The sequence below is a fragment of the Cebus imitator genome, unplaced genomic scaffold (assembly GCF_001604975.1).
Source record: "Cebus imitator isolate Cc_AM_T3 unplaced genomic scaffold, Cebus_imitator-1.0 Scaffold206, whole genome shotgun sequence".
Lineage (NCBI taxonomy): Eukaryota > Metazoa > Chordata > Mammalia > Primates > Cebidae > Cebus > Cebus imitator.
In genome coordinates this window covers 3,328,491-3,355,567 of record NW_016107521.1, presented here as the reverse complement: position 1 = coordinate 3,355,567, position 27,077 = coordinate 3,328,491, and the positions used below count along the sequence as shown (strand labels likewise).

General features: G+C 35.8%; 1 protein-coding gene and 1 pseudogene across 6 annotated transcripts in view; one reads left to right on the top strand and one right to left on the bottom strand.

The window, feature by feature from the left end:
- Window positions 1-27,077, top strand: part of RABGAP1 (RAB GTPase activating protein 1) — a 178,395-nt gene that overhangs the window by 56,314 nt on the left and 95,004 nt on the right. For 4 of the 5 annotated variants that reach the window (XM_017548365.2, XM_017548363.2, XM_017548364.2 and 1 more), the window contains 8 exons: window positions 1,156-1,360; window positions 4,214-4,388; window positions 5,276-5,433; window positions 10,261-10,371; window positions 10,754-10,820; window positions 11,483-11,585; window positions 12,851-13,020; window positions 25,901-26,075. In XM_017548365.2, the coding sequence (XP_017403854.1) occupies window positions 1,156-1,360; window positions 4,214-4,388; window positions 5,276-5,433; window positions 10,261-10,371; window positions 10,754-10,820; window positions 11,483-11,585; window positions 12,851-13,020; window positions 25,901-26,075 (1,164 nt within the window). Of the gene's footprint in view, window positions 1-9; window positions 30-1,155; window positions 1,361-4,213; window positions 4,389-5,275; window positions 5,434-10,260; window positions 10,372-10,753; window positions 10,821-11,482; window positions 11,586-12,850; window positions 13,021-25,900; window positions 26,076-27,077 lie in introns of those variants that run through there. The other variant, XM_037745643.1, reaches the window with a different exon arrangement.
- Window positions 18,105-18,545, bottom strand: LOC108317714 (annotated as a pseudogene). Its single transcript, XR_001830869.2, has one exon. The product of XR_001830869.2 is annotated as a protein transport protein Sec61 subunit gamma-like (transcript).

The window sequence follows — 27,077 nt, the reverse complement described above, 5'->3', positions numbered from 1 at the left end:
GGATTGCTGCATTGCTTGCATAACTGAAGGTTATTGTTGTTAATATGTGAGTGTCCACCCTGTACTAGGTTTTATTTAGAACAGGCAAAACCATTGTCTACATTCTCTAGAATCTCCAAATTCTAAATCTAGGGGGATGTGAAAGGAGTAAATATGTGTACCATTCTTATTTCCTTTTAAATGTATTTCAGTGGTACTGAAAGAGAAAACATGGTTAAATGACATAGGGGGAGACTTTTTTTTTTTAATTTCCCTAGAATGCTTAAAGATTTTTCAAAGAAAGAAATAAGTACAATATTAGAGAAATGGAGGGATAATTCTGGGTGAACAGATGTTTGCTCCAGACCTGAATAGCTCTATGCGAGCGGTTGCCAAGTTGAAAAAGGAAGACTAGAACGTGGGACAGAACGACATAGCATGAGTGGAGAAGGACAACTTAAAACCTCATTTAGAAAAGCGGGTGTTAAAACTATAGATGTTATAGGAAAAGGAAAGCCAAGGGGATTGAGAGAACATAATGAAGTGGCTAAGATGATGAATGAGAGAAATAATTTAACAGTGCAGGTTAGAAAGACGACAATCAGAGGTAGGAGTTTTTAGAGTGAAAAAATGCTAAATATATATTTGACCTGAATGTAAATTATAAAGTCCAAACACATTGGAAGAGGCAGAAAAGTGAATCAAATCTGAATCTGATTGAGACTGACTCTAATAGCACTATAGTTTGAGCATCCATTGTCCAAAATGCTTGAGACCAGAAGTGTTTCAGATTTCAGAATTTTTGGATTTTGGAATATGCATATTATTACCTGCTGAGCACCCCAAGTCCAATAATTCGAAATCTGAAATGCCCCAAATAGTATTTCTTTTAAGTGTCATGTAGGTGCTAAAAAGGTTTTGAAATTTGAAGCATTTTATGTTTCAGATTTTTGAATTTAGGATACTCAGCCTGTACCTGAAAATCTTGGTGTTTCTGACGGAGTTCTAGTGTGAGATTTCTGGCTTTCATGGGTATTTCTTTTAGGGTATGGCATATGTTATTTCATTAATACTTAATTTTAGCCCTAATTATTACTTGCAGATGTTTACTTGCTAATTATATCAACAAAATATCAAAGTGAAAATAATCACTTCCCTATTCTTTGTTTCTTTCAGATTCTGAAGTTTCAAGTCCTTTCACACCGGTGGCCGATGAAGACAGCGTAGTTTTCAGTAAACTAACTTATTTAGGCTGTGCCTCGGTAAATGCCCCCAGGAGTGAAGTGGAAGCCTTAAGGATGATGTCCATCTTAAGAAGCCAGTGTCAGATTTCACTAGATGTTACCCTTTCAGTGCCGAATGTATCTGAAGGAATTGTGAGGTGAGACTGGTTTATTGAAATCTTTTAATATTTACATGAGGTCTCTGACCTGTTGCATTAGAAAGAAGCAATAGTGACTAAAATAAATATTAATAGTTATTTTACTTGTGTAATGTTTCATTTACCTAGCACTTATGTCTTCCAAGGACTGTGACCTTTGTGAAAAATGGTTATTCATTTGTAATAGTTTTTCATACTTTTTCCAATCATGTGTAGCACATTAGACATTTAATGTAATGTTTTGGGGATAAATGAAATATATGACATGAGTCAGCCTAAAGATTATATTTTCCATGTTCCCTCAATGAAAATACAAGCTTGACACCTTAGTTCAAAATGGAGTTTCATGCTGAGTTTCCAAGTTAAAGGAATTTATTAGTATATATTAACTATGCCAGTATACCTCTTAATTTTTAAGATGAGAAAACTGGCCAGGTGCAGTCGTACATGCCTATAATCCCTGCACTTTGGGAGGCCAAGACAGGTTGATCACTTAAGTTCAGGAGTTCAAGACCAGCCTGGGCAACATGGTGAAACTCTGTCTTTACAAAACATATAAAAATTAGCCACGCATGGTTGCACATACCTGTAGTCCCAGCTACTCGGGAGGCTGAAGTGGGAGGATCATCTGAGCCCAGGAATTGAAGGCTACAGTGAGCTGTGGTTTACTACTTCACTACAGACTGGGTAACAAAGTGAGACCCTGTCTGAACAAAACAAAATGAAAAAAAGCTCAGAAAACTGAGGCACAGAGAAGCCTCTAGAAATGGCTATGTGTACTAATAGAACAAATAACAATTGCAGATAGCTAATCAGATATCTATATCAACCAGCTAAATAAACAGTTGCTCAATAGTCAAATGAGTGCTGCTAAAATAACTTTTTGTTTCTGTTACCAAAAAATATGCTTATTTAAAAAAAAAAACACCACATAAAATAGTCTTAATTCTACTCTCCCACTAATAAATACAGTTAACATCTTGGCTTATTAAGATCTTCTTTGCATATTGGTATGTGTATATGTCTGTGTATGTGTGATTATAACTGCATATATACATGCATAATTATGCAACTCTCAACTTTTTTTAACAGCAGTGGAATTGTACATACCATCTTGTACTTAGTTTATGTCATAAACCTGTTTTCATGCCAGTAGATATGATGAAAATTTTAATTTATGATTGCACGTGAATGGTTTATACATAAATAACCCATCTCTTACGTTAGACATTTTAAGATTTTTTTCCTTTCAAAGAAAAAAGCATGAACAATAATAGCTAATTTTAATTATAAGGGAGTATCGGTGGTTTATAAATAGGTATCTTTGAGCTCAGTCTTTGTAGTGTTCTATTGATTTTCTGAGGATAAATTTCTAGAAGTAAACTTACTGAGTTTGTCCATTTTTATTGCTTCTGATAACGTTGCCACTAGCCATCTAGAAATATTGATCCAGTTTATACTTTTATCGGTAGAATATAGAGTATGCGTTTCTCAGAAGTATTTTTGGACTTTCATGGTAATAAGAGTAGTAGCTGTTGATTGTAGTAAAATGAATAATCTGTATATGTAATTTTTTTCCCCTTATTTAAAGAACTATTTCGCGGAGACTCACAAATTGTATTTATTAATGATAAACTATTAATAAAATTTGTTAGCACGCATTTCCCTATGTTTCTTATTCAATATTCATTCCTCTAACTGAAGTTATACTTCAGTATATTTTTAATTCTATAAAAGAAGTTAGAAAACTAGTCTGTCTTACCCCACATTTTCAGAGTTTTCATGAAAGTGCTTTCAAACCTGCATTAGATCCCCTTCCTAGTTATTTCCATGATGAGCAGCGCCCTTTAGGCTTTCCCCATTAATGTCGCTGGTCACTTAGTGTTGAAATTGCATAGTTTCTTTTTAAACCTTTCATAATTGTTCCTTAATGCCCTGAACAGAGTCTGGAATGTTGTAGGTATTACATAAATATTTGTTGAATAAGTAGATTTTTGAATGAATGCTGTCCCTTTGATTTTTTTTTTTTTTACTGAATGGTATCTTTTTGATTTTATTTGTGATTTTTTTGAGGAGTTAGCATTTTGTATAAACACTGCCCTTATTTTCCGTGAGTCAAAAACAAGTTTGTTTCAGTCTGAGGAAGAAAAAGTCAGTTTTTTTGGTTTTTATTTTTTTGAAAACAGATTAGGTCTTTTTAAAGGAGATAATTAGAAGCACAGCTTTGCCTAGAGCGATGGTGGCTCAAGCCTGTAATCCCAGCACTTTGGGAGGCCAATGTGGGCAGATCACCTGAGGTCAGGAAAGTGAGTCCAACCTGGCTAATACGGTGAAACCCCGTCTCTACTAAAAAAATTAGCCCGGCGTGGTGGCACATGCCTTTAATCCCAGCTACTCCGGACGCCAAGGCAGGAGAATCACTTGAACCTGGAAGGCGGAGGTTGCAGTGAGCTGAGATCATGCCATTGCACTACTCCATTCTGGGCAACAAGAGCAAAACTCCATCTCAGAAAAAAAAAGAGAAAAAGAAGCACAGCTTTAGTGATATATTTTGGTAGTTTAATTTACATATTAGCCATCTCTATTTTTTTGCAGACTATATAAGAAACGTGCTCATTGATACTGTTTATTCCTTTCTGTTTGCCTCCCTAAAACATGATACCGTATAGTTGTTAGTACCATGGAATTATGTAATCAGTAGCTTCAGGAAGCCACTTATAATTAAAATTTAAGATTAATATCCACATACCAAATATATGATCTTCTTACTAGAAAGAATTAGTCTCACATCTTAATATGAATATAGTGCAAAATGTTCATAATTCCTCTAATCATCTCTTTGTCTCTGAACAGACTCTTAGATCCTCAGACAAACACTGAAATAGCAAACTACCCTATCTACAAAATCCTCTTCTGTGTCAGAGGGCATGATGGAACTCCTGAAAGTGACTGTTTTGCTTTTACTGAAAGTCATTACAATGCAGAGCTTTTCAGAATACACGTCTTCCGGTGTGAAATACAAGAAGCTGTAAGTCCTCAAGAGAAAACTGTCTGCAAATGAAACTTCATCAGTGCCCTCACTAGGTTGAAATGATTGTGGTATTTATTATGGTCACTCATAAGCCCAATGAAACTCTCTGTTAGTGTTTTAGTGATTTTAGCCTGATGGGCCAAAATATATATTAACTAAAAATTTGATTAACCAGAACCTTGTTGTTACTACTAAGAATGTCAGAGGAGACCTGTTGGCTACTTTTGATTGAGTTAAGTAGGCATTCTGGTTCTAACATTGACAGATTTGCAAACCATTCTTTTAAGTCAAAACTTGTTAGGACTGTTTTCATTATAATATCTATGAATAGTTTCTAACAATGAAGGAAATTATTTTTTAGTTGGATTTCTAGTGCTTACAGCCATTTCTTTTTTTTTTTTTTTTTTGAGACGGAGTTTCACTCTTGTTACCCAGACTGGAGTGCAATGGCACGATCTCGGCTCACTGCAACCTCCACCTCCTGGGTTCAGGCAATTCTCCTGCCTCAGCCTCCTGAGTAGCTGGGATTACAGGCACGCGCCACCATGCCCAGCTAATTTTTTGTAGTTTTTTTAGTAGAGACAGGGTTTCACCATGTTGACCAGGATGGTCTTGATCCCTTGACCTCGTGATCTACCCGCCTCGGCCTCCCAAAGTGCTGGGATTACAGGCGTGAGCCACTGCGCCCGGCTAGCCATTTCTTTTTTAAAACCCTTTTTTTAGTGTTGCTTGCTTTATAGGCCTAACAAATTAGGTAATTTATGAAAAGAAATAAGTGGGGTAAAGATAATTATTGTCCTCCAAAGTACATGACCTTCCAGTCTTAATTAAAAGTATTTTATATCTTTCAATAACAGCCCATTTCCTAACATGTCTGGTTGTAGGTAAGCCGGATACTTTACAGCTTTGCCACTGCTTTCCGTCGTTCTGCCAAGCAGACCCCACTTTCAGCCACTGCTGCATCCCAGACTCCTGACAGTGACATCTTTACCTTCTCTGTGTCTTTAGAAATAAAAGAAGATGATGGTAAAGGTTATTTTAGGTAGGGAATTGTATTTTATTCATTTTCTTGAGTTTCTGTTAACATGCTGTGGTTCAGGGAAAATTCTAGGTCAGATTATAACTTTCATACCATAAAATAATTGCTTTTAAAGGGAGGGCTTTTAAAAAATGTGGGTGATAAAGGAAAATAAATACGTAGATTTAACAGAGGCAAAGTTTGAAGAAATTTTATGGTTGCATGATGACTTTATTTTAATTTTTTTTATTTTTTTTTGAGAGAGAGTCTCATTCTATCACCCAGGCTGGAGTATAGTGACACTATCTCGGCTCACTGCAACCTCTGGCTCCTGGGTTCAAGCAATTCTCCTGCCTCAGCCTCCTGAATAGCTGGGACTATAGGCATGCACTATCACTCCTGGCAGATTTTTGTATTTTTAGTAGAGACGGGATTTCAACATGTTGGTCAGGCTGATGTTGAACTCCTGACTTCGTGATCTGCCTGCCTCGGCCTCCCAAATAGCCCATGTCACAAAATGATTGCATTATAATCAGTAGTTGCATGTAGAAGTTTGTTTCCTCCATGTCTACCTCATTGAATTGGTAAAATGAAGTTATATAAAAATGTAAATTTTTCTAATACTTTGCTTTTAAATTAAGTACAGTAATTGGTTTATTAGATTATTTATTAGAAAAACTGATAATTTCTACCTTCCAAAGAATTACATTTCTCTCTTCAAACTTTGGAATTTTTATGCCATCTGGTGGCCATTTTAGTGTACAGTGCAGCTTAAAACTTTGAGGAGTAAAGTATGGAGGCATTGTGCTCTGTGCTTTCTAATTAGGTATGTTTCTATTACCTCTCCTTTATTTTTGGAGATACGGTCTCACTCTGTTGCTCAGGCTGGAGTAAAGTGTGGTACAAATGTAACTCACCACAGCCTCAACTTCCTGGACTCAAGCAGTCCTCCCACCTCAGCCTCCTGAGTAGCTTGGACCACAGATGCACGTCGCTATGTCTGGCTAATTTTTGTTTTAAGCTTTTCTAGACATGGGGTCTTGCCACTTTGCCCAGGCTGGTCTGGAACTCCTGGGCTCAAGTGATTCTCTCAGCTTGTAGAGTGTTGGGATTAAGGCATGAGCCACCATTTCTGGCCATTTCTATTCTGAAAGAAATGTTGTGAGGTGGTCCTTCCTACCGTGTATATTCCTGCCCTGCAAAGTGGAAATTATAATCTATATAATTTTAGGTAATTTTTTACCTTGTTAAGAAACAAACCTTTAAATATTTTTTTTTTCTTTCTTTCTTTTTTGAGACAGTCTTGCTCTGTCACTGAGGCTGATTGCAGTGGCATGACTTTGGTTCGCTGCAACCTACAGCTCCTGGGTTCAAGCAATTCTCATGCCTCAGCCTCCTGAGTAGCTGGGACCATGATGGTTGGCTAATTTTTTGTATTTTTAGTAGAAACAGGTTTCACCATGTTGGCCAGGCTGGTCTTAGAACTTCCAGCCTCAAATGATCTGTCTACCTTGGCCTCCCAAAGTGCTGGGATTATGGGCATGAGTCATCACGCCTGGCCATTTTTTCTTTATTGAAAATATTTATGTAATTTTTGTCTGTAAATTCTAATTATTAAATAGGAAGGATTAAGATCCCTTAGAAGTATCAGTATAACTTCTGTTCCTTCTGAAATCAGGCATATTCAAAGTAGAATGGTCATAAATATTTCTGTTCTATTTGCCCTCATACTGACAAAGCACTATTACAGAAAATCCCTGGTTAGTCAGATTTTCTTTTCATGTTTGTTAGGACTTTATTCTCCTTTTGCTTCATGGCTTTACTGAATTTGTAGTTTACAATAAACACTGTTGTGTTAACTTAAATATATTATTTAAGTATAATGATCAATATACCTAAATATATTAAATATATTATTTAGCTGTAATAATAATTATTACAGCTAAATAATTGTTACACCTCAATAGGGTAACACAACAGTATTTTCAATGTATGAAATAATGGCAAAATATATGTTGCTTTGTCAGATTTAAACTTGTCAAATGCAGTTCCTCTTATCCAGTAATTCTATAATATGTATGGGAATTTATCTGCAGAAATAATCCTTGAGGTGTTCAAAGAATTATTAGCATGAATGTTCTGCTACATACTGTGTATAATATTAATAGCAAATTTTAAAAGTAGAAATTAAATGTTGAATAGAGCACTAAAACGTTGGTTTACGGATATTACTTATCCCCTGTCCAAGACATATTTGTGTATAACACAGCACAAGATTTACTATGGTTTTACTTTAACATAAATATAGACAAAGTATGATGAGAAGAATTAATGCTCTTCTTCTCATTTCTGAAAAAGTATAATTTTTAAATTACTATAATTAGAAACCCACGTCTCTATTTTGCCCATGGGAATACTGAGCATTTGCTTGTTTGTAGAGACAGGGTCTCATACTTTTTTTTTTTTTCTTCTCAGATGGAGTATTGCTCTGTCACCCATGCTGGAGTGCAGTCTTGGTTCACTGCAACCTCTGCTTCCCAGGTTTAGGCAATTCTCCTGTCTCAGCCTCCTGAGTAGCTGGGATTACAGACATGTGCCACCATGCCTGACTAATTTTTATATTTTTAGTAGAGGCAGGATTTTACCATGCTGACCAAGCTGGTCTCGAACTCCTGACCTCAAATGATCCACCTGCCTCAGCCTCCCAAAGTGCTGGGATTACAGGTGTGAGCCACTGTGCCCACCTAAATTGAGCATTTTAATTCAAAGCACTGTTCAAAGCACTTTTTTGTTTTACCTAATCTGCTAACCATTCTTATAAAATAAATTAGGTAGTTGATAACTGTGCTTATTTATAGGTAAACCCAGGGAAATTAAACCTGGACTTCAGTTTCTTATTTTATACAATAGGAATTAAGTATTAGCTTCCTTACTTGAATTCATTCAATGGTATAGTTATAAGACCAGAAATATAATCTAGGACCCTGACATTCAGTGAGGTGAATACTCACTGATTACACTCTCCATTCTCCTTCCTGTTATTTCAGCCCTGTAGAGGCAGGACACCAGAGACGACTTTTTATCTGTTGTTGTTGTTGTTGTCCTTTTAAACTGCCAAACAATGATATTATATTTACTTCAGCATCCAAAGAACATAGAGACCAGGGTATCTATTACCGGTTGAATAATATTGAGACCCTTTCAATCTCCTTAGGTGAAAACTGTCATAAATATTTAACAGTTTGGTATGCAAAGGTTTTCTTTGAATGTTTTTGTCATTTATAGACTCTTTTGCTAAGTTTCTTTGATTTTCTAATGGAAGTATTCAAAAATGTTCTTGAGTTAGTATATATTAGTAGTAATAAAGTACAGAAGGGCTTCAAATTAATATTTCTTTAGTGCTACCTTTAAGTTTGAGTAGGTATTCAGAGCTTTCACCTAATGGGTTACAGTATCTACTAATGGTTCTATTGCCATTATCTTAAAGTTATACTGAAATAAGGTACAATTTAGATTTGCTGCCTATTGGCTGATGGCCACAGATAGATGTTTACGTTTGAGAACGATGAGCTAGAGAAAGTAGTGTGTGGAAGAATAGGGGATTATTTTGGTAAACTGTCATTTTAAGAATATTGCTGTGGCTCACATCTCTAATCCCAGCACTTGGGGAGGCCAAGGTGGGAGGATTGCTTGAGCTCATGAGTTCGAGACCAGCCCATGAGTTCGAGGCCGTCTCTACAAAAAATTTAAAAATTAGCCAAGCATAGTGGCATGTACCTGCAATTGTAGCTACTCTGGAGGCTGAGGCAGGAAGATAACTTGTACCTAGGAATTTGAGGCTGCAGTGAACTATGAGATTGTGCCACTGTACTGCAGCCTGGGCAACAGAGCAAGATCCTTTCTCAAAAAAAGAAAAAGAATATTTTTAGCTTTTTAATTAAGCTGATGTTTATTAACTTTATCACTAGGTAGTATTTTATAATTATTACACTGGTTTATAATAAAGTTAACAGTGCTTAAGGGTGGTATTAGGCAACAGCTTATTATTGGCCATATCTTCCTTGTTTCTATTACTTTTTAAAGATACTTTGTTTTGAAACTCGAAGGATCTTTGATTAAGTATCTTTTTCTTCATTATATATTTAAGTAAAGAAGGTGATAATAATTTATCTGTAAAATCCAGTGATAAATATAAAGGAAAGAATACTTAACTTTTTAAAATTCTGCATGTCAGATGCCATGCAAGGTGCTTTACAGAAACAAAAGAGAGAAAATTAAGGTTATGTTTTAGAGGGGCATAGGAATGATTTTTCTAGCTTTTTAAATGCTTTAGTGGTTTACCTGCAAATATCACATGATATTTTCTTTCTTTCATTTTTTTTTTTTTTTTTTTGAGATGTAATCTTGCTCTGTCGCCCATGCTGGAGTGCAGCAGTGCAGTCTTGGCTCACTGCAACCTCTGCCTCCATGGTTCAAGCGATTCTTCTGCCTCAGCCTCCCGAGTAGCTGTGACTATAGGTGTGTGCCACCACACCCAGCTAATTTTTGTATTTTTCGTAGAGATGGGGTTTCACCATGTTGGCCAGGCTGGTCTCGAACTCCTGACCTCAAGTGATCTACTCACCTCAGCCTTCCAAAGTTCTGGGATTACAGGTGTAAGCCATTGTGCCCAGCCTCAAATGATATTTTCACATCAAGAGGCATACAATGATTTTTTTTTTCTTTTTTGTTATTATTTGCAAACCAGGCACAGAAAAGAATCAGAGATTTGAGGTCTTTGTTTAAAAAAAATGGTTCTAGTATGTGACAAGAAAATGCTTTGCAAAATTAATGAAACATGTTGGTCTACAGTGCAGTTCCCAAAGATAAGGACAAACAATGCTTTAAACTACGCCAAGGAATTGATAAGAAGATTGTCATCTATGTGCAGCAAACAACTAATAAAGAACTTGCCATTGAAAGGTAAGCATTTTCAGTAAGTTTAGTTTAAATACAAATTTTGGCTTTTACCAATCTAATGGCATAGTCATATACTGTATTAAAAATGTATTTACAAAATATTTTGTTCCCTAGGAAATTATGTTGTTTACTGAAGTCAGTGCTTCATTACTTTGAAATAGCTTCTATAAATCATCAGCTAATATGCTCACTTCATGTGGTAATAAGAGACAAACGGAATTAGCTGATTTTGAAGCAAGATTTATTATTTTAGCAACACAAATTTATTGATAATTTTAATGTGTCCTCTTTTCTGTCAGCAAGAATTTGTTTTTAAAGTGGCCTAATGTAAACATTTTTTTGTGTTATCTTTTTTCTTAAATTTATGTCAGTTCTTTTTTTGCAGGTGTTTTGGTCTTCTGCTTAGTCCAGGAAAAGATGTACGAAATAGTGACATGCACTTACTAGATTTGGTAAGCATTTCTTTTTACTGGAAAGGTACATACTATTTCCTCAGTAAAGGTTATTTCACTTTTTCTCATATGAATCTAATGTTAAAACATGTTTATGAAGGTGATCTTGTAAGCTACAAAAAAATACACAAAGATAAGACAATTTCCTTTTTCCTGGCTAAGGATTACAAGCCTGACTTTGGATAAGCCTTAGTTTCTTACTGTGTGGTGGTGCTAAAATTCTTGCTTAACTATTTGGGTACAGTTGATGTGATAATCAAAAGAGAAAATTTAGTAGAGAATTATTTATAGACTGTCATGTGTTTTACCAATAGTAGGAGCTAGTATTATTCCCGTTATCTGAAAATCTTTATTTTTAAAACTAAAAATTAAATGGTGGTAATTCACTTGAAAGAGGATTTTAACATCAGATTTAGGTTGTGAATTTCCTTAATGTTTATATAATTTGATATGATTTGTAAACATTTACATATAACCTCAGGACAGTTGCATAAATAATTGACACATTTTTTAACCATAACTGTAATCATTCACATACACTTATCTGATCCTCTTCCATATTCTTATATTATCGCAGCCTCTGGTTTTTAAAGGCAGCATGATGGTGGCTAACTGTTGTTCACTCACTTTGGCATTCAGGCTTATTTTTACTCTTTTGCTAGGAATCTATGGGCAAAAGTTCAGATGGAAAGTCCTATGTTATCACTGGGAGCTGGAATCCGAAATCCCCACATTTTCAAGTTGTAAATGAAGAAACTCCTAAAGGTGATACAGATTGTTGACATCATGAACAGAAATTTTAGTCTCGAGAAGATACGCAAAACTAAGGACCATCTGTTTGACCAATATCCAGTGTTTACCTAATTCTGGTGAAACCAAATAATTTGAATAGTTCTTGAGTTTATTATTAAATTTGACCTATAAGCAAAGTACTGTTTTTTTGTCACTTTTCCATCTTCTTTTTCATTTTTTCCTTCCCCTCTTCCTTTGCTTTCTTTCTATTTATATGTTTATTTACTTAAAGACTTCTAAGTTTCATTTATTTTTATAGAGAAGAAATCCATGCATATAAATGTTTAAAAATTTCAAAGGATTTATAGGGAAAAGTGAGTCTATCACAGTACCCTTGGCTCCTTCCCAAAGGAATCACTGTTAGCAGTTTCTTGTGTAGCTTTTCAGATAATTTATGCATAAAGTATCTGGGAGATATTTCATATGCTCTTTGTATGGCATTTAATAGCTACATAATATCCCATCCTGAAAATGTAATTTGCTTAATAAATGCCTGTTATTGAGCATTTTTTTCCCTTAGTTTTTTGTTATTAATAACACTATAGATAAATGGTTAAAGGATATAAACAGACCCATTCACATACCATTGTTAACCAAGTTTAAAAATTGAGGATTCTGAGTGTTGATGAGGGTTGTATAAAGAAGTCATATGCCACTTTTGCAGAACAATCTGGCAGTACAATGTTGTTGTTTTGTTTTGTTTTTGAGATAGAGTCTCACTCTGTCACCCAGGCAGGAATGCAGTGGCATTTATCTTGGCTCACTGCAACCTCTACCTCCCGGATTTAAGTGATTCTCCTACCTCAACCTCCCAAGTACCAGCGACTACAGGCATGTGCCACCACACCTGGCTAATTTTTGTATTTTTAGTAGAGATAGGATTTCACCATGTTGGCCAGGCTGGTCTCGAACTCCGTGCTCAAGTGATCTGCCTGCCCTGGCCTCCTGATGACAGCTTTTGTATGACAGCTTTTAGTTTTAAAAGCTGTAAAGTATATACTACTGTCACTTACTTTAAAAGAATTTTGAATATGGTTTTTTTTACAAAACAGTAATTTGTCTAATTACATGTTTAATTGATGGTTTACTTAAGTGTCTTGAAAGTTTATAATAAAAGTAATAGCTTTTATGGAATCTATTGTTTTTTTTTTTTTTTTTTTTTTTTTTTTTGGAATTTTTTTTTCTTTTTTTTTTTTTTTTTTTTTTTTCTTCTTCAACCTTTTTTTTTTTTTTTTTTGATAAAGTCTTGTTTATGACCACAGCTGTAGATTTGGTAATAACAGAAGTACAGGAGCCTGTTCGATTTCTCCTGGAGACAAAAGTTCGCGTTTGCTCTCCTAATGAAAGATTATTCTGGCCCTTCAGCAAACGTAGCACTACTGAAAATTTCTTTTTGAAACTAAAGCAGGTACTGTATTTTTCTGTTACTATGGAAGGGGGAATGAGGGGAAATCACTTCTGAGGCTGATTTCTAAGCTCTCAGATCTTTAAGCAGTCATGTGTACTTTAAATATATTAAGAGGAAAAATTATCTTTTTCTTATTTACCCACCTATTTATCATTTTCATTGCTCTTTGTTTCTTCCCAAAGATCCACATTTCCATTTGATTTCATTTACTTCCAACCTGAAGAACTTATATTAGCATTTCTTTTAGTGTAGATCTGCTAAAGATATATTCTAGGTGAAAATGTCATTTTTTGGCTTTCATCCCAGTAGGATATTTTCACTTGATAGATTTCTGGTTGACATTATTTTTTTTTCTTTTCTTTCCTTTAAAGATGTCATTCCTATTCTTCTGGCTTCCATTGTTTTTGTTTTTTTGTTGTTGTTTTTGAGATGAAGTCTTGCTCTGTCACTACCCGGGCTGGAGTGCAGTGGCTCAATCTTGGCGTACTGCAACCTCCGCCTCCTGGGTTCAAGTGATTTTCTTCCCTCAATCTCCCGAGTAGCTGGGACTACAAGTGTGTGCCAGCACGCCTGGCTGATTTTTGTATTTGTAGTAGGGAAAGGTTTCACCATGTTGGCCAGACTGGTCTTGAACTCTTGACCTCAGGTGACCCACCCACCTCAGCCTCCCAGAGTCCTAGGACTACAGACATGAGCCACCATGCCCAGCTAGCCCTTCCATTGTTTTTGATAAGTCAGCATTCATTTTAGTTCCTTTAGGTATAATGTGTCATTTTCCTCTTGCTGCTTTTAAGATTATTTATCTTTGGTTTTCAGATGTTTAACTGTGACATGACTAGGTATGGTTTTCTTTCAGTTTATCCTGCTCATGATTTGCTGGGGTTCTTACATTTTTTAATTTATGCTTTTTTTTTTTTTTAACCAGATTTGGGGGATTTCTTCAACTTTTTTTTCCTGCCCATCTCTCTTTTCTCTGATTCTGGGATTGTAATTATATATATTTTAGAGCTTTTTATATTATCCCACAGATCTCTAAGTCTCTATTTTTTTTCCCAGTCTTTTTTCTGTGTTTTCTTCAGATTCGTTGTTTTTTTTTTTTTTTTTTTTTTTTTGAGACGGAGTTTCGCTCTTGTTACCCAGGCTGGAGTGCAATGGCGCGATCTCGGCTCACCGCAACCTCCACCTCCTGGGTTCAGGCAGTTTTCCTGCCTCAGCCTCCCAAGTAGCTGGGACTACAGGCACGCGCCACCACGCCCAGCTAATTTTTTTGTATTTTTTTTTTTTTAGTAGAGACGGGGTTTCACCATGTTGACCAGAATGGTCTCGATCTCTTGACCTCGTGATCCACCCGCCTCGGCCTCCCAAGATACTTTCTATTAATATGTCTTAAAGTTCACTGATTTTTATCAACTTCTAATCTGTTAGAGTCATTCAGTGAATTTTTAAAACATTTTCTATATTGTTTTTTGTTTTTAAAATGTCTGCGTGATTTTTTGTCTGTTTTCTCTTGATTTCCTATATGTTCTTTTATATTGAGCAGCTTGTCTTTTAAATCCTTAAGCATAGTTACAGTACAGCTACTTTAGAATTTTTCCTGCTAATTTTCACGTATGATGTTGCACATTTTTGTTTATTCCTTGTAATTTTGGATTACATGTTAAACATCTTAAATGATACATTGTAGAGACTGTATTCTGTTACATTCTTCTGAAGAGTATTGATTTTTTTTTAATCTCATAGTTGACTTTATCAAAGTCAAACTTTATACTCTGTCTTTTCTCTGGGTGGGTAGCAGCCAAAATCTCTGTTCCATTCTTTTAATCTTTTTTGGCCCCCTGTTGCTCTACTACCTACTGCTTCCATTTTTACTTTCCTCCGTAGCAGAACTCCTTGGAAGAAATCAAAGTCACCACTGATTTAAGTTGCTAATCTGAGTCCTCATTTTGTATATCAAATGTCTGTAACATTTGATACAGATGGTTACTTTCTTTTCCTTAAATCTTCTCTTTCTCTTAGTTCTCAGGACATCTCAAATGTCACATGTCCAAAAAGGTTCATTATCTCATCTCCATCTAATCACTTCTCACCAGCTAGATTATAATAATCCTCATTGAGTCATCATTTATAGCAATAGCCTTTTTTTTTTTTTTTTTTTTTTAATACACGGGATCTTGCCATATTGCCCAGGTTGGCCTTGACCTCATGGGCTCAAGAAGTCTGCCTGCCTCAGCCTCCCTAAGTGCTGGGATTACAAGGCGTGAGCCACCACACCTGGCCTAGCTAGCAGTAGTCTCTTTACCCATACTGTTTCTATTTTTGTCCCCTTATAATTTCTTTTCAATGTAATAGCAGCCTAAGGTCAGATCTTACCACTTTTCTGCAAAAAAACCCTCCAGCCTTGTTTTACTCAGTAAAAGCCACAGTTCTTATTATGATTTAGTAGACCTTACCTGATCTGCCTGTTAGATCATAAACACATTTTTCTCTTACTCTTTTCCTCTTGATTATTCACTCTGCTCTAACCAGCTCTTAGGAACTTTCCTATTACTTTTTCTTTCTGCTTGGAAGGTTCACTTGCTAATATTCACCTCCTTCGGGTCCTTACCAACTTTTAGGTGTGCTCAGATTTACTTCTTGTCAACCCACCCTCACTACCCCATTTAAAACTGCAGTTTGCCTCCTCTTTCATTGGTACTGCCAATTCCCCCAACTTCCAAATATTCTATTTTTTATTTTATTTTATTTCTGAGACAGAGTCTCACTCTGTCACCCAGACTGGAGTTCAGTGATAAGATCTTGGCTCACTGCAACCTCCGCCTCCCAGGTTCAAGTGATTCTCCTGCTTCAGCCTCCTGAGTAGCTGGTACTACAGGTGCGCACCACCACGTGTAATTTTTGTATTTTCAATAGAGATAGGGTTTTACCATGTTGCCCAGGCTAGTCTCGAATTCCTGACCTCAAGTGATCTGCCCACTTTGGCCTCCCAAAGTGCTGGGATTACAAGCTTGAGCCACCACGCCTGGCCTTATTTAAAATTTTTTTTAACCAGACTTTTACATACTGATACATCATGTAACATAGTTATTTTTATATTGTTTATCATCTGTTTTCCATATTAGAGTCCTCCACTAAGGAGAGATTCTTAATCTGTCTTATTCACTGACTTATCTCAAGTACATGGAACAGAGTAGTTCTCAATAAATATATGTTGAGTTGATTTTATTTACATACAGCTTCTATTTTCTATTATATGAAATGAAAGTGTTGTATGTGGGCTTACTTGAATACACTTTTCCATATTACATATTTTTATTTTGATAGCAGTAAAAATTTTGATTCTAGTGTATCCAAGTTAGCCCTATTGGGTGTATTTAGAAAAAGGAAATAAGCAGAGCAGAAATAGATATTTCTTTCCAGTGTTGTCTTGAGAGACAGAAAGTAAACCTGAGTTCCAGCACTATTCTCCTAGCTCTTCATTGTAGTGGGAGCAGAGGATTAGCACAAGGTCATAATCTAGAACTTGCGTTTGGAGTCAGAGCACATAGATTTTACCACTAGCTTGTTAACTTTGAGCAAGTTCCCTCAACTCTCTGAGTCTCAGTTTACTAAATTGTAATTGGCAGCATAATAGAATCGTCCTCATGATGTTACTGTGGCATTAAATGAGAAACTGTACAACATGCTTAGAATAGTTCCCAGTACATAGTAAGTTCTCTGTACATATTTGCTGTTATTATTGAGAAGGATTATCAACCTCTGTCAGATACCAAATTAATAAAAAACACTAAGTGATGAAATCAGAACAGCATTGATTATTTAGATGGAGGGTCAGTGCCCCTAGAAGAATGCATCAGAAATTAAACCAGTTTACAAACATCACTTTGAAATTTTACAGACTAAGAGAATGATCTTTAAAAGTTTCTAGATGGTAAATAGAAATTGTGCATATATTTTTTATTTTATATATATGTATATATATATTTTACTAGTCTGAGAGTAGCTCTGTAATAATTTTTAGTAAAAGCTTATATTAAAAAAGTTGTTTAGAGTTACAACCTTTTAATCTTATTTTAGTGAACATAAGATTCCCCTGCTCTTGCATTTCCTTTGACATCTAATGTTATACAACCTTGGATTCAAAGACTGCATAGGCTTACAAGGTTTTGTGTTTGATATAGAAGAATATATCTCTCTGTGGAAACAAATTTATTTAATTAATTAATTTATTTTTAAAATTATTTATTTAACTTTAGGTGCATACTACATCTGGCATTTCTCCCCATGTTATCCCTCCCCACCCCACACTGTCTCTCCTCTACCCCCCCGCAGCTGCACCCAGTGTGTGATTAATTTCATTTTTAAAATTTATTTTTATTTTTAGCCACCAGAATGAGAGCTGCATGTTAATTCACTGTAAGACTTTTAAATTATTCTCATACAGTGTGTTATTCAAATAATAGAATAACTCCTATTAATAAATTCTTAAATTTTTTTTTAGTTAGGATAAAAAATGACTTGACAGAGTAGACTAGCCAAAAACATAACTAAGATGCAGCCCAGTCGACTGCTCTGGACTCTTCTGTTAAGGCTACAAACTAAACTTAAGCCAAGTTCCCAATATTTTCTTTGCGAAAAGCAGCAGTGTGTATGTGGAAGCTGGGGGGAGAGCAGGAAATTCCTAATAATCTTTTATTTTTCTCCTTATTTGGATAAATCTTTGTGTTATGTGGGGGTTTAGGGGGAGTGATAGGGAGTGGGAAAGGAGAGGTAGAATGGGAAGAATTTGAAAAACTTTTTGCTGTGTTAAAGTATCTAGAACACTGTTAATCTCACTCCTTGTAACTTAATAAGTAAATTTATTCCCTCTTTTACATTTATGGCATTAAAAAGTAATAACAGCTACTGCTAATTGAAGTTCAACTGTGATCATCACTGTCTTGGCTACTTCACTTTTTAAAATCTTTTTTTTTTCTTTATTTCACCAGAGCCTTAGTTTTCTTTTATAAACCAAATTATTCAGATAAGGAATCTACTATTTTCTATCGCTGAAATGTGATAAGTATCTATGACAGAAAAAAGAGATATTTATTTACTTTGAAAATAATTTAGAAATAGAAAACATCTTGAAAGGAGAAAACAACCCCATAAAACATACAGGCAAATTTGTTCCATGAGCTACGCACACCCTCACACTTGTTCACCAGTCTCTAAGATGAAAAACTCTCTTCCAAAATGTATTCAGCCACCAACAATGATGTTATTAATAGGAATATGGATCAGTTTCACAAAGAAGCCAGTGAATCCCATTATAGCAAATCCTATTGCTGTTGCCATGGCAATCTTCTGGAATTCTTTTCTATCAGGTTTAGTGTATCTTTTAACCAGCTGAATGGAGTCGAGTCCTTTATAAATTGCCGACTTGGCTCAACAAACTGCATTACCTGATCCATGACTGCCTGCCCAACTGTCACCTAAAATGACAGGGACACATAGCACTGGACCACTTTTTAAAATCTTATGTAGTTTTCACAGCGATTCAATGAGGATAAATAGTATTATCACTTTTTAGATGTGGAAACTGACATCCAAAGATATTTAGCAGTAGATTTTGTGGGATGTTATATGAACAAAACATATGTTTAAGCCTTTTAAAAGTCTCAGCCAGGACACTCTCCACAGAAACATGCTACTTTTGTCTTTTCATCTATAAAAGTAGTTTTAGGATTTATTGAAATTCAACATAATTTAAATTTTTAATCATTTTCAGTTCTCCTTAGACTGAAAAGGAAATAATGCTACACAGAGCAAATTTTTAAAATATACAACAAATAGCAATTTTGTTTTTTGCTGCCAGTATGGGAAAACAATATGTAAATGTTTTTTAAGACGTGTGTTTAAAAATTGATTCTTTTTCCTTTCACTAAAATAATCTGGTGACTCAGCAACGCCTTTTTATCCTAGAAGCCTTCCTGTCTGTGAGATTGTTATATTAAGACAGCATCATATTAGAGAAGAAACTTTAAAAAATTAGTAGAGATGGGAGGATTGCTTTCTTGGATTTAAATTTTCTTATACCATTTACTTAAAGAGGAAGAAAATGATCTAATGAGTAGATTTTCCAGCAGTGTCATAAGGTGAACAGAAGACCAATTAAGCCTTCTCAGAACTATAGAATAATAGAATTTTTATTGCCAAATAAACTATAGGGGTCTTAAAATCTTTCATAAAATTACTGTTTTATAAATGAAGCTGAATATCTGAAAGACTTAAGGGGTGTGGCCAAGGTTGTACAGATAACTAGTATAACCAAAACTAGATACCTGGGCCTCTTATTTTAATTTGCTAAGAGTGTATACCTCTCAAGATAAAAATATCCAGATGCTTTCTACTCCACTGCTAAATTGAGAGGTGTGCAATAGTAGGTTGTTCCAGTATTTCTGATGGGAATTGTGATCACTTAATTAAGGTGGTGACCACTGGATCTCTCCTTTGTAAAAATAGAGTTTTTCTTTGCATTTAGCAAGTAATCTTTGGGGGTGATACTTTGGCAACTTGCAAATATCCTGTCCTCAACAACGTCTTTTTTTTTTCCTCACTTTGCTGCCCAGCCTGGACTGCAATGTCAAAAGGATGGCTCGCTATAGCCTTGACCTCCTGGGCTCAAGTGATCCTCCCGCATCAGCCTCCCAAGTAGCTAGGATCAAGGCGCACCACCATGCCTGGCTATTTTTTCAATTTTTTTTTTTTTTTGAGACGGAGTGTCGCTCTTGTTACCCAGGCTGGAGTGCAATGGCGCGATCTCGGCTCACCGCAACCTCCGCCTCCCAGGTTCAGGCAATTCTCCTGCCCCAGCCTCCTGAGTTGCTGGGATTACAGGCACACGCCACCATGCCCAGCTAATTTTTTGTATTTTTAGTAGAGACGGGGTTTCACCATGTTGACCAGGATGGTCTCGATCTCTTGACCTCGTGATCCACCCGCCTCGGCCTCCCAAAGTGCTGGGATTACAGGCTTGAGCCACCGCGCCCGGCTATTTTTTCAATTTTTTATTGAGATGGAGTTTCAGCACATTGCCTAAGCTGGCTCAAACTGTAGTTTAAATGATCCCCCCACCTCAGCCTCCCAAGGGGCCGAGATAATAGGCATGAGCCACTACACCCAGCCAACAACTTCTTGACTAATGTTTTTAGTATCCGTTGGTGATACTTACCTGAATCACTTGAATTCATTCACGTATTTTCAATGATAATTTGACATTACAAAAGGATTTTCTTCTTTTTGAAATATTTATTTGCATGTATCTTATTTATAGTAACAGTAATATATTTATTTGCCTTATCTTTATAAAAAAACTAAAAAAATCTTGCAGTTAATAATAGAATTATTGGGTGAAATTTAAGATTTTATGGAACTTCTTTTTGTCCTTTGAATATGTGTCAGTAAGATTATAATAAAATGGGTACTGTTTAAAAATTACTTGGAATAATTTTTCATTGTGGTTCTGTTACCATTCGACATATAGTTAGGTTCATTTGTTTCTACTTATTTTAGCTTAGGGACTTGGGGTATTTTTTTTTACATTTTATTTTTTGAATATGTTAAATACTTATAGAAGTCATAATTATATAGAAATGTATACTCAGAATTCTTGCTTCCATTTGTATCTCCTTATCCTCATACTCATAGATAACAATTATTATTGGTTTCTGGTTTATTTTATTTTTTTATTTTTTCTTACGCATCAGGTCTCCATACTTCCTGCCTTCAAATGCTCCAGTGGCTTCTACTGTGGCTGGAATAAAATCTGAATCCTGCCGTGGCTGCTTTTATAGGGAAATAGTGGCCGTGGCCTTCCACCCCTCCCCCCTCAGGTCCACGCTCCAGCCTCATCTCCCACCAGCTTCCCTCTCACTCCTCCCTTGGCTTGGGCCCACAGACCTCCTTGCTGGTTCTTGGGGTTGCCACATCTGGTCCTGCCACAGGGTCTTCGCAGATGCTTTTCCCCTCTGTCTAGAATATTCTTTTTTTTTTCCCCCCATTTATTTATTTTATTGCATTTTAGGTTTGGGGGTACATGTGAAGAACATGCAAAATTGTTGCATAGGTACACACGTGGCAGTGTGATTTGCTGTCTTCCTCCCCATCACCTACATCTGGCATTTCTCCCCTTGCTATCTCTCCCCAGCTCCCCACCCCCCACCGTCCCTCCCCTGTTTCCCCCCAACTGACCCCAGTGTGTAGTGCTCTCCTCCGTGTGTCCATGTGTTCTCATTGTTCAACACCCGCCTGTGAGTGAGAACATGCGGTGTTTGATCTTCTGCTCCTCCGTCAGTTTGCTGAGAATGATGGTTTCCAGGTTCATCCATGTCCCTACAAAGGACCCAAACTCATCTTTTTTGATGGCTGCATAATATTCCATGGTGTATATGTGCCACATTTTCCCTATCCAGTCTATCATCGATGGGCATTTGGGTTGGTGGTTTCTGGTTTATTATCCCAATTTTATTTTTGTGAAGATAAAATTCTGTATATTTTTAACCTCCTTCTAAAATAAAAATGAGCATACTACATATATCTTGTCCTATACATTGCTTTGTAAACTTAATATATCCTGGGGATCATTCCAAATCAGTACATAGAGAGTTCCTCATTTCCGTTTTTTTTTTTTTTCTTTTTCTTTTTTTTCTCATTTCCGTTTTAATGGCTATTTAGTACTGACTTGTTTGGATGAACTATGGGCTTTTCAACTAGTCATCTGTTGATGGACACTTGGACTGGTTTCCAGTCATTTGCTATTCCAAATAATGTTCCAGTGTGGACTCTTATGTATGTGTTATTTTGATTTTATGAAAGTACATCTGACTCCTGTTAGTATAATCACTGGGCACATAAGGTGAATATATATATGATATTGTTTATATTTGCCAAATTCCCTTCTATAGAGGGTGTAACTATGGACATTAGCAGAGTATGAGAATACCTATTTCTCTGCAGGCTTGTCGAGTGTATTGCCAAACTTAAGGATCTGATCAGTGAGGCAGTGATGGTTTTAGTTTATCCTCTGCCTTTTTAATGTATAAGGGTGACTTTTCTGTGAATTTTCTATTTGTATCTTTTGCTCGTTCTTCATTTTTCTCTTTGATTTTGGTCTTTTTCCTCTTTATTTTTAGAAGCTGTTTGTATAGTCAAGAGATTATTTTAACTTACGTCACGGTGATTCTTTTTGGGTTTGCCATGCAGTTTGTTTTTGTGTCCTTGAATTTATCAATATTTTCTTTTAAAGGTTTCTGGATTTGGGATCATAGTTAGAAAGGCTTTCTTAACTCCCAAGTTACAAAAAGAATATGCTCTTCTGTTACTCTTCTATTTTATACTTATATGGTTTCATTTTACTGCTTTTAGATCTCTGATTCGTTAGTATTTTATTCTGATGTACTCTGGTATATAGCATAAAGTATGGATTTAATTAATCTTTTTCCAAATGGATATTCTCTTATCCCAACAACATTCATTAAAAACTATTAACTTGTCTACTCAATGATTTGAAATGCTACCCTTATCATGTATGAAATTTCTATGTGTGTTTGGACCTCTCTCTGGTATTTATGTTCTGTTCCACTGGTCTTGCATTAGTATTATACTGTTATAATTGTGTATACTTTATGTTTATTTATTTATTTTGAGATGGTGTCTTGCTATGTCACCCAGGCTGGAGTGCAGTGGAACTCAGCTCACTGCAGCCTCCACCTCTCAGGTTCAAGCAATTCTCCTACCTTAGCCTCCTGAGTAGCTGAGGTTACAGGGGCACACCACCACGCCTAGCTAATTTTTGTATTTTTAGTAGAGATGGGGTTTTACCATGTTGACCAGGCCGGCCTCGAACTCCTGATCTCAGATGATCCATCTGTCTCGGCCTCCTAAAGTACTGAGATTACAGGCGTGAGCCAGTGCACCCAGCCATATGTGGATTATATAATATGTTTTAATATCTGGTAGGGCTACCTTCCCTCCCCAAATACTCCTTTTTGTGAGTTTTCCTGAATTTTCTTACTTATTTTTCATATAAACTTTATGTTTACCTTGTCTAGCTCTGGAAAAAAAAACTGGTGTTTTTCATTTGTTTGCCACTCTGGAGTGCAGTGGCACAATCCTGGCTCACTGCAACCTCTGCCTCCCAGGTTCAAGTGATTCTTCTGCCTTAACCTCCAGAGTAGCTGGGACTATAGGCACGTGCTACAACACCCACCTAATTTTTTGTATTTTTAGTAGAGATAGGGTTTCATCATGTTGGCCAGGCTGGTCTTGAACTCCTGACTTCAAGTAATCCACTTGCCTAGGCCTCCCAAAGGTCTGGGATTATAGGCGTGAGCAAGTGCACCTGGCCTGTTTTTGTTTGTTTGTTCGTTTGTTTTTGAGACAGAGTCTTGCTCTATTACATAGGCTGGAGTGCCGTGGAATGATCTTGGCTCACTTCAGCCTCTGCCTCCTGGGCTCAAGCGTTCCTCCTGTCTCAGCCTCCTGAATAGCGGGGACCATAGGTACTTGCCCCTACACCCAGCTAATTTTTTTTTTTTTTTTTTTTTTTTTTTAAAAGAGACAGGCTTTTGTCTTTGTTGCCTTGGCTGATCTCAAACACCTGGGCTCAAGTGATCTGCCCACGGTGGTCTCCCAAAGTGTGTGGCCCCCCAAAGTGTTGGGATTATAGGCATGAGCCATCGCGCCTGGCCACTACTGGTGTCTTTATTGGGGAAAATTGACATCTTTATGATGTCAATTATCCAGAAACACGGGATGTCTTTCCATTTATTCAAGTTCTGTACTTTTTTTTCTTATCACAGTGCTTTTAATTATTTTATATGTATATAACTTATGTATATTTCATAAATATACATAATTTAAAAACGTTTAAATTTTATATATAATTTAAAACCTGTTATATGTATAATTTAATGTATATAAGTTTTATATTTAACATACATAACTCAAAAAGCTTTTTACTATAGAAAATTCAAACATACACAGAAATTGTAAAATAGTATAACGAATCGTATGTACTATTACTCAGCTTCAACAATTAACATTTTTCAGAGTTAGAGTTTTTGACTTACAGATTTGGTCCAGTCATTGACTATATCTGACTTCAAAAGGCAGTATGGGCTTTGGTCACTATGACTTACAGAAGAGTTTCTAAGTGAACCACATTGGTTTGTTTACAATAAAGAGCTATTGCTGATCTTTGAACTGTTAGGATACCAATTGTCTGATGTTTCAAAGAGCAATTTATAACAAAACAAAAATTTTTAATTGTTTCATATCAAAGTACAATTTTTAAGAATTAATCATTATTATAAATTTAGAATGAACATGTATCAAATATTCAATTAATTATCAGTGTATTAATTAATGAGAGAACCAGAAATATGGCAACACTGATTCTGAGTACTTGAGGAACTTGAATTTACATGGTGCTTCCTTTCAGAAAAAGAATGTTACTGGTCAATGTCCTATAGGTAACCTTTGGGTTATATTTTCTGTTGTACAGAAATCATTTGCATATCTCCTGTACACAAATCTATAGGTTAACGTGTAACTTAGGAGTCTGAGTCCTTAATTAATAGTAAGTAGCTAAGTCAAAATGGCATATTCATCTAGAAAATTAAGTAATCCCTGGGTGGACATGTTAAACCAAAGTTGGCAAAACTGCAGCCTGTAGGTCAAACGTGGCCTGGCCTAAATAAAGTTCTGTTGGAACACAGCCAGACTCACTCATTTGTCTTTGGTTGCTTTTGCACAGTAAGGACAGAGTTGAGTAGTTGCAATAGAGACAGCTGGCTCATATATTTGGCCCTTTACAGAAAAGTTTATCAACTTCTGTATTAAACAGTGCCTCAGGATGATATTGAAAGAACTTGTTGCCACAATCTTGACCTTACTTCCATGATAGGTGTAATTTTTTTTAAGAACCCAAATGTACATTGCAATGATAAAAATCTGTTCTGTCTGATATTTCCGTAACTAATGAACACCTTATTCCCCCATTTCCCTTTCTGTGTTTTTACTTTGGTACGTGTATATTTCTTTTTGGTATAGCCACCTTTCTAGTTTTCTCTGTACCTTTTTCTGTAGCTCTCTCTTTTCATTCTTCCCTATATTTCATGCTGCTTTTTTCTCCTCCTCCTTATACTGTCTGTAATGTGGAATGTTAATGTACTTACTTACAATATGTATTGTAGTGTAAAGTTTTATATTCTGGGTTTTAAATTTTTAACTTAAGTCAGTTTAAATTATATGTTTGCCTCAAAGTAAAACCAAGATACAAATCAATTGGAGTAATCAGAATTTTTGTGGTTATTGTTGATGTGCCCCCTGCCATTTACCTCCCTGTGGTCCCACCCCAACTCCAGGTTGTAGCTTTCAGTTTAAGGAAAAGTTATCTACATTGTTATAAGTAAAAGGAGTAGGGATAAAATACTGAAACATTAGAAGTAAGAGAATTTTCTTAAAGCTTATGTTTTAGAATAATTTAAAACCCTTTTCCATATAGTTTTATATAGGAAACCTTAAAGGATACCTTAACTAATTTGGAAGATACAGAACTGTTAGCTTTTTAGTTGACACTGGCTAAACATTGGTAGTTGGATATTTGACAATATGGTTTGAAGACAAATTGCCGAACTACAGTACTGCTCAGTAAATGCCCTATTTTCCTAAGGATTTTAAGATCTAAACATATACTTTTCTATTTTAAAAAGTTACATTTAATGTAGATACCCAAAGAAACATTATTTATTCTCACATCCTGTATGAAATTAGAGGTAGTGCTTAATTAAAAGCATAATTAATTTTACTGCTTAATAAATAATATTTTTCCATCCTCAAGATAAAGCAAAAGGAGAGAAAGAGTAATACTGACACGTTATATGAAGTTGTATGCTTGGAAAGTGAATCAGAAAGAGAGAGGAGGAAAACTACAGCGAGTCCTTCAGTTCGCCTTCCACAGTCTGGATCACAGAGTTCAGTGATACCCTCTCCTCCAGAAGATGATGAAGAGGAAGGTAAACTATATGATAACTTAATTTTTACTGGGGGTGGGGGAGAACCATGCAAACTATTAAAGTTGTATCGGGGATTGATAATGTGATATGGCATTTAGAATTCATTTAATGAATTCCTTATTAGAGTCTACTATATGTAAGTACCTGTGGGAGATTTTAAAATGATTAACAATTGAGCTTTCTTTAAGATACCTGTAGCCCAGTTGGAAAAATGAGATTTATAACTAGCTCTTTTTAAACAATCAGTTTAGTGCTAGCTTGGTGTATTAGTACTTTTTTTTTTTTTTTTTAAACAAATTCGACAAAGCTTACACCTAAAGAAATATTCCTGTCTCAGCAGATTCATTTTGTAGGAACAAATTCACTTTGCCAAAATGTGGCTTTCACACATGACCCTTTCACCAAATATATTTATAAATATAAATCTTTATATATTATTGTGATTCACACTGATAATTAAGAATCCACTGGTTCTTTGTTTCTTCTTCTTTTTTTTTTCTGGCTAAATCTATTGAATTAATTTGTCATTCTCTATTAAAAGATGTATTACCTTTTAATGAGGCATGAAGGAAGGGGGCACAGGAAACATGAATGTTCGAGAGTCATTTTCTAATTTCTAACTTAGTATCGGGGCTTCGAATTTAATGGAAGAAAAGCTCATTACAGTATAAGGTCATGTGAGCCATGTATCTATATGTGAAGCTCACAGGAAATGTTCTGGAAATTCATACAGGAGAATTTGGTTTTCGTTGTGGGGAATGTTGTGGGGCATCATAAAGAGTCGTTTTTGAGTTGGGACTTTTAAGTGCAAGGAGAATCTAGTAGGCATCAGTGGAGTTATTTGGAATTTCTAGTTAAGAAATTGTGGGCCGGGCACGGTGGTTCACGCCTGTAATCCCAGCACTTTGGGAGGCCGAGGTGGGTGGATCACGAGGTCAAGAGATCGAGACCATCCTGGTCAACACGGTGAAACCCCGTCTCTACTAAAACTACAAAAAATTA